Source organism: Triticum aestivum, chromosome 3A (assembly GCF_018294505.1).
Source record: "Triticum aestivum cultivar Chinese Spring chromosome 3A, IWGSC CS RefSeq v2.1, whole genome shotgun sequence".
NCBI lineage: Eukaryota > Viridiplantae > Streptophyta > Magnoliopsida > Poales > Poaceae > Triticum > Triticum aestivum.
This window is the reverse complement of record NC_057800.1, coordinates 607,518,156-607,526,789: the sequence shown is the minus strand read 5'-3', so window position 1 is coordinate 607,526,789 and position 8,634 is coordinate 607,518,156. Positions and strand designations below refer to the sequence as shown.

Sequence of the window (8,634 nt, the reverse complement as noted above, 5' to 3'; positions counted from 1 at the left end):
AATAGTCGTGATAGCCTAGCGTAAGTTGCTTGCTTATTTATTTCCTTATTGTCTTGTTTATTTGTTTGCTTGTAGTCAGTGCAGTTCTTTTTCCATGGTTTATGAGTGGCTGCAATAACCGATGTTTTAAAGCTAGGCCACAATAACCATGGGCTACATATTTACTGTAGTTACCATGGGCCTCCTACGGGCCGTAGAAATAATGGGCCTTCTAAGGGCCGTAGAAACAATGGGCCTTCTATGGGTCGTAGCATCAATGGGCCTTCTACGGGCCGTATGATCGATTGGCCAAACATGGGCCAATAATAGACCGCATTATGGGCCATAAACGGGCTAGATTTGGAATCATCCGTTCATGGGCCGACCATAACGGGCCGTCATTAATAGGCCATATTTAATAATGCTATGAAAATGGCCCAACGGATTAACGGGCCGCAAACAGGCCGATTGTAACTATAGGCTGAATTTGGCCCACAAGCAGAAAAAGGACAGTAACGGGCTGTAAGTAACCAAATGTTGGAAATGAGCCCAAGAATAAATGGGCCTTGAGAAGGCCGAAAGATAACACGGGTTGGAAACGGCCCAATGGAATAATGGGTCGTTAATGGGTATAAAGCGGTACACTGTTCATTGCGGGCCAGATTCACCATGGGCCGTTAATGGGCCAAGAGTTACAAATGGCCTCGTATGGGCCGAAAAACATCATGGACCATACATGGGCCGGAAGTTACAACGGGCTGGAATCATATTGGATGGCCCAGATGAAGCTACTGGGCTTAATTCCGATAGGCCATAATGGGTCGTGAGTTAGCAGGCCATAAATGGGCTATATACAAACAGGTCGTTAACAGGCTTTCCATGGGCCGGCCCGTTACCTTTTGACCAAGTCAAATGGGCCGGCCTTTTCACCGAAATGGGCCTCTGTTGGGCCGTGTCACGTGTCGACGTATCATAGGCACCTCCTGTCCAATGAATGGATGACATCTGTCCCAACGGTGAGCCAACACGTGTTTCCTCCGGCCAATGAGAATTTACACGTAGAAAATCCTCATTGGTCTGGGCTGTTAATGGGTTACTGGATCCAAAACCGGGCCCAATAGCTTAACGGCGACCCATTACAGTGGATGCCACGTGTCGGTCACCCTTGACGAAAACACTTCCATGACGTGTCATTTATCGTCATGAAAGTGGACACTTCCGTGATGATAATTTTGGTAATGTCATGAAACACTTCTACGATAGCACATGTATGACTATCTTGATTCTGTCATAAAATCGTCATGGATGTACATGCATGACAGAAAATGTGACCTACTGTGACAAACATGTATCATCACGGAAGTGTATTTTTTGTAGTGAAAACAAAAACATCCCCCCTAGCCCCCTACCGAATTCAAGTTTTTTTAAGAAAATACCTCGTCTCTGCTTTTCTTCACACGTTTCGGCTGCCTCCCTTCTTCATCACGAGGAGCGGAATCAGTGGCCCGTTTCCCAGCCCGTCCACCCCGGACAGGATTCTCATTCGTTCGCCCACGCTTGCGTCGAACATTGCTTGTCGTTTGGACCAGCTCCTCGTTTCCCTCATTTCCAGCTTCACCATTAGTCCTCCTCGCAATCCTCTTGCTTTTTCGGGCCATTCTATAAAACAAAATGTGTAACAGAAAAAATGAAAAAAATTGTCATTTGGGTGGGAAAAATACAAGACTTAGAAGAACAATTATACTTGCAGATAAAACAATTAGTGAATTCAATATCATTGGTGAGTACAGAAAAATGTGCCTCGGTTTAACATCCCCTAACTTCATTCACCATGACTACTGCAAAAAAATGCCTATTATTCCTAATGACATCTCGTCTGCTATTCGCGCCAACTAGGTGATGAATCTAGGCAACTGCAGGATGTTGGGTAGGCAACCTATAGCAACAAGCCAATAAAAAATAACTAATTACCCAAAAAAGCAACTAATGTTATATTTCCTTGCAAAATGAGTAGTAAAATTGAGCAACTACTGTCATATACATATACAACTACCCCTACAGATCCAAGCAACCCCAAAAAGCAGCCAAAAACTGATAAGCAACTTTAAAAATATATTGTAACCAACTATTTTAACAAAAAGATTGAGCAACTACTGTCACATGGCTACACAATGCCCCCATCAGAACCAGGTGACTCAAAACAGCGCCCGATGGGGTGAGAAAAAAAAACAATTGCGCAAAAAATTCATGGCAACTGTGTGAAAAAAAATGAGCAACTATTGTCGCCTAGCTACACAATGCCCCCATTAGGTTAGATCCAGGCACTCAAAATAGCACCCGATGGGTGTGAGAAAAATACAGCAACTGCTGCGCAAATTCATGGCGACTGTGTGAAAAAAATTGAGCAACTACTGTCGCCTGGCTACACAATGCCCCCATTAGATCCAGGCAACTCAACTGCACCGATGGCTGAGACAAAAATCAGCAACTGCTTCGCAAAATCGTGGCAACTATGTGACAATAATTGAGCAATTGATGTCGCCTGACTATACAAATTCCCTCGTAGATCCACGCGCTCAAACAGCACCCGAAAACACCCTAAATCTCGATGGGATCTCAACCCCCAACCTCCCTCACCATATCGCCAACCTCAACATTCAAATCTCAACCCCCCTACAGAAACACGACCGTTGTAGATGCAATGCACAGGCCCCGCAGATGCCATGGACAACCCGTGCTCGCCCTCCTCGCCCTCTGTGCTCGCCCCAACACCTCACCCAAACCCTAGCCCTCACCAAGCCAAGCCAAACCAGGAAAAAAGCAAGGACGAGATGCGGGATTACCTCCGCATGTAGTCGCAGCCGCCCCGCATCGACGAACGGCCTCCCACGTCGGCGAATCCACGACGGCAGTCCCGTGCAGGTCGTCGTCACGAGAGGAAGAGGCAGAGGCCGTTTCGAAAATGGAGGAGAGGGCGGAGGATTTCGAAAGGAAAGGGAAGGGGGAAGACATGCGAGCAGCGGTTTTGCCTGAATTAATGGGGCGGGGCCCCCACTACGCCCTGATCGGAATCGTTACAAACGCGCGGTCACGATCTTGCGCATCGTACGGTCGAGTGGCGTGCGCTCGCGCGCGCCAAACCATGCAGCTGCACGAATAAGCGATTTAGGAAATAAGAAATAGAAGGAAAGAAACGTAGGTACGTGAGGCAACTAATTGTGCCAAGGTTCTCAGCTGCACCCAACAGCAGGCCTGGCACTCAATTTTAATCCTTGCCTAATGAAAATGTGCAGCAGAACGGGGCCACGGAAAAAACTTACTTGAAATGCTGGAGCATACTAGTAAATTTACGCTTATACGCGTGACAGCTCGCAGGCAGAGAATACCCAATAATACTTCCTTGCCAATCATGAGTTGTCAACGTTAGGGCAAGCGATTCCTCCATCCTCATCCTCCTCTCACCACTGCTATCTAAGCACATACGTGATACGACCCCGAGGCCAAGACGTATCCAGACACACATCTACCTCCTCTCCCTCTAATTCCTTTCTCCGAGCCACCGAGCGAGCGACGAGGGAGCAATGGTCAGGCGAGCGGCGGCGCCAAAGCGGAGGGCTGACAATGGGCGGACGAAGATCGCCATCCGGCGGATCGAGAAGAAGGGCGCCCGGCAGGTATGCTTCGCCAAGCGCCGGCAGGGCCTGTTTAACAAGGCCAACGAGCTGGCGGTGATGTGCGGCGCCCAGGTGGCCGCCGTCACCTTCTCGGACGGCGGAAAGGCCTTCTCCTTCGGGCACCCCTCCGCCGAGGCCGTCGTCGACCGCTTCCTGGCGGGGGGAGGCGCGTTGGTCCAGGGCGGGGGCGCCGCCGCCGACGACGAGCTGAAGAAGCTGCACCAACTGCACGGCGAGCTCCGCACGCGGTTGAAGGAGGTGAAGGTGCGGAAAGGGCGCGTGGAGGAGGCCATGGCAAAGGAGCGCGCCGCTGGGGATCAATTTGCGGTGTGGCTCGACCCCGAGTTGGGCGACATTGGGGAGGAGGAGCTGATGGCCTTCGCCGCCAAGCTGATGGTGGCTCGGGCCGCCGTCTCGGACCGCGCATGCCAGGTGCTCTTGGAGGCGCAGAACGTCAGCCGCATGCTGCAGGCGCCCCCGCCGCCACAGCAGCAGCTCTTCGGCGGTAGCACCTTTGAGTTTGGTGGCAGCAGCAGTGGCAACGCCGGGATGGGGATGCAACAGATGCAGATGGCGGTGCCTTCGACGCAGGGGTTCACCGACGGGATGCATATGCACCAGATGCTAATGGCAATGCCTCCGCCGCCGGGCTTGGCCTACGGGGTGGATATGCAGCAGATGCATATGTCCATTCCTCCATCGCCCGTTTTTGGCGCCGGGACGGAGATGCAGCAGATGGTTATGGCGATGCAGCCGCAACCAGACTTCGCCGCCGAGACGGAGATGCAGCAGGCGGCTATGGCGATGCCGCCGCCGCCGGAGTTTCCTGTTGGGATGGCGATGCCTCCGCCGCCGCTGAAGTTTCCTGTTGGGATGGCGATGCCTCCGCCGCCAGGGGTCGCCGCCGGGATGAAGATGGTGCAGCAGGGGCCCGGGCTGAACATGGGCTTCCCCTACTGAGGACAAGAAGACAAATCCCTACCGAGTCTAAGTCCGTGAGAGCCAGATCTATTAATCCATTTTTGTCTCAAAAAATATATTAATCCATTTATATGCATGGATGGACACCGATCTCTTAGATCATTATCGATCTATTTATATTATACATCATGCTTGCAGGGGATGATCCTGGGTGCAAGATTTTTTTTTGAATATTTTTTTTTTGAATAAAATCCTGGGTGCAAGATTCATTATCATAGTCTTGTAATCTATTTATATGGGTTGCACCGAGACAGAAAAATAAAGAATGAAATACTATTAGGCATTTCCTTTGGTTCTCTCTGGTGGCAACGGAACCAAAGATTTATGCGTCTTAATTGTTCAAAAATCCTATGAAAATTTGTGCACTGGATCATGCCTGTAACGCGAGAGCGATATCCAACAGCTAGCCTATGGACCGGCGCCTATCTAGTGGGCCATCAGCATCTAACATTTTTTGTTAGAATTCGATTTTAATGCGCAATAATTTCTTGTTTAGTCCTCCCTTGTGCCATGGGCTTTCTTAGCCAAGACTCGAGGCAGCGCATTTCTAGAAACTATATAAATATATATTCTATTTTAAGTTCCATAGAAATTTGTTTCTGAATCAAACAGAGAAAAGCAAATTCTTTCTTTGCATTTTGGATCATGACATTATACTGGTATTAATATGGACGCCAAAACACATATAACCTTTCCCCATGGGGGTGGCCAAAGTGAACGGTTGTTGCCGAGCGAAGAGGAAACGAGTGAAAACCAGCATCGGTGTATAGAACTCAAACATAGATCAAAACACACCAAAAAACACCCAAAATGTCATAATTTAGAGAAATAAATGTTCTAAAAAGTTTGCGATGTGGCAGTTAGAAAAATGTTGTAGAAAGCCGCCATGCGACAATTCCAAAAGGTAGTCATAAAGTTGCCATGTGACCATAACAGAAATTGAGGATTTCCAAAAGTTAGAAATTGCCATGGCAGTTGCAGAAAAACAAAACTCTAAGCTTTGCCATGTGAGTAGCACGCATGATGATAATCTACTAGTAAAAAGCATAGTACAAATGAAATGGCAAAGTTTTAATTTTTTGGTCTGTAGGGCATGGCAAAAAAAAGAAACAATGTACGATTACATGGGAATTTGGGGGGAAATCCTCAATGAACATGGCAACTACATATGTTTGTAAGAAAAAACACACGGCTAACTTTCAAAAAATAGCCGACATGTGACAATTTGCGGGGGAAGACATGGCAAATTCTAGGGGGGATCTATTGGTGACATGGCAAAACATACAGAAAATGTTTAAAAAAAGTCACATGGGCAAACTTCAAAAAGATGTTTTTATCTTAAATTTGCCGTGGAAATTGTAGAAAAACAAAATTCTTGATTTGCCATGTGAGTACTACACATGATGGCAATCTAGTAAAAACATAGTACAAATGACATGGAAATTGTTTTAAAATTTTGCTCCATAGGGCATGGCAAATGAAGAAAAAATATGGAAAGTTACATGGCAAATATAATTTTTTTTTGGGGGGGGGGGGGGGGGGGTCCATATGTGTACAAATTTTTCCTGTATATAGATGATAGCAAAGGTAGGAAAATCATAGATGAGTGGCAACTTTTTGAAGAAAGAGACACATGGTCACATGGCAAATTCAGAAATATTGCTATATAGATCGTGACAATTGTAGGATAATTTGTACTACTTGATACATGGCAATTTAACAATTTTGTTGTTTCTTAGCAATCATAGCAAATTTGCAGTGGGAATACATTTGAACTGGCTATCACAAAAGAAGGGCCAAAAATGTACTTTGAAAAAAACATGGCAACTTTATACTCTGAAGCATGGCAAAAATAATGTACTCTGAAGCATGGCAAAATATACTCTTAAGCCGCCATGCCCATGTGCTGCTGCTTCGCCGACGATCGCGACCCCTGCTACTGCTCGTCTTACCCTCTAATCTCCCACCAACTTCCAGATCGTGACACTCCATTGAAAGGGCGAGCTTTCTCCAACCAGAAATCCTACATTCCTCAGCCTCGATATGAGCTTCTCTCATGGCTGATCACACCCCACCCCTTGCCCCGTCCTCCATCGACGATGACGACTTGCTCTCCCGGTGCTCAAGTAGATGAATGGCGTCGCTTACCTCCTTGTGTTCGCTGAAGAGGAGGAAGGAGAAGTCGTGGCCCTTGCTGGCGATGGAGAGGACACATGCCTGAGCTCAAAGAGTGAGAGGGAGTGGAATGAGGAGGGAGAACCAACTAGAGCGCTGGTGATGTTTTCGAAGTGGAGGCGCCGCTCTTTTGTCTCGCTCCGCTAGTCAACCGAGATACCGGTTGTAGTTGCGCAAGTGCGATAGGGAACGAACAAATACGCCGGGGTGTTGTCATGCTGTCACGCACGGACGCATCGGACGTCGCTTGTGTTCGCTCCAAAAATGTTGTGTGCTGACATCACTTGTATAGCATTTCAAATTAATTTTAGTTTAATAGATACAGCCCAAACTATGCTTTGTATTTTGTTTGTTTACTAGCAAGATGTTCATGCATTGCACGGAACATCAAGATGCATTTTTATAAGTAGTTTATCTTGTGAGAGAAAAGGATGAACGGGGAAAGGCCTTATTTGCAAATGTGGAGAGGTGTGTGGGTACTTTTTTCCAAAATTACCATAGTTTCCTTCCTATCTGTCAGATATAAATTGGACGGCCTTTATTACAGGATGTCAGGCACACCATCATCACCAACTCTATTTTTTTATCTCTACTCCTAATGGAGCAGTTGGTGAATCGTCTCCACGGTTTATTTTCGCTGGTTTATATTTGCTGGATTTTTTTCGTCTCTTCTCCCACCACCCCCTCCCATCCTGGTCCATCGGTTTATTTTTTTCTCCACTCTTTATTACAACCAGAACTTTCCTAACGTATAACAAATCACGAATCTAACTTACTTAAATTATACAAATCAATCGATTCTTTTTATTGGTTCAATTTGTTTTAGGAAACAAATAACAGATTTTCAGCAAACAAATAATATATTTTAATCTAACTTTCCTAACTTATCTAAATCAATCGATTTCTCTCATTAGTGAAATCTGTTTTAGAAAACAAATAACAAGCACGTCACAAACTTTCCTCCCAATAAATAGTTTCTTAACATTTGTAAACTTTCCTAATCAGACACGTCAGAACGGACAGGTACTGATATCACGTTACCAAACAATAAAATCCCATTTGCATAGAAATCAGTTCAAAATCCTAACTTTTCTAAAAAAAATTACCTTTCCTTGATAACAAACAATATTTCCTATGTTTTCCACCTATAGAAGGAAATCACCCCTCCATCGATATTAGCATTTTTTTTTTGAAATGAGATCTCCAAGTTATGATTTTTCTTTTGCAATTCTTTCCAATTATGACCTCTCCTTCCGCTCCGGCTCCTTCCCGCAGTTGGTGAATAGTCTCCACCATTTATTTTCGCTGATTTTTTTTCGTCTCTCCTCCCACCACCCCCTCCCACCCTGGTCCATAGGTTTATTTTTCTCTCCACTCTTTATTACAACCAGAACTTTCCTAACGTATAACAAATCACGGATCTAACTTTCTTAAATTATACAAATCAATCGATTCCTTTTATTGGTTCAATTTGTCTTAGGAAACAAATAACAGATTTTCAGGAAATAAATAATATATTTTAATCTAACTTTTCTAACTTATCTAAATCAATCGATTTCTCTCATTAGTGAAATTTGTTTGAGGAACAAATAACAGACACGTCACAAACTTTCCTCCCAATAAATAGTTTCTTAACATTTGCAAACTTTTCTAATCAGACACGTCACAAACGGGCAAGTACTGATATCACGTTACCAAACAATAAAACACCATTTGCATAGAAATCAGTTCAAAATCCTAACTTTCCTAAATTTTTACCTTTCCTTGATAACAACCAATATTTCCTATGTTTTCCACCTATAGAAGGAAATCACCCCTCCATCGA

General features: G+C 45.3%; 1 protein-coding gene across 1 annotated transcript; it reads left to right on the top strand.

The window, feature by feature from the left end:
• Positions 1-3,560: 3,560 nt before the first annotated feature.
• On the top strand, positions 3,561-4,613 carry LOC123058777 (MADS-box transcription factor 47-like). The gene has a single exon (XM_044481460.1). The coding sequence runs from the start codon at positions 3,561-3,563 to the stop codon at positions 4,611-4,613; it is 1,053 nt and encodes a 350-aa protein (XP_044337395.1).
• Positions 4,614-8,634: the final 4,021 nt, after the last annotated feature.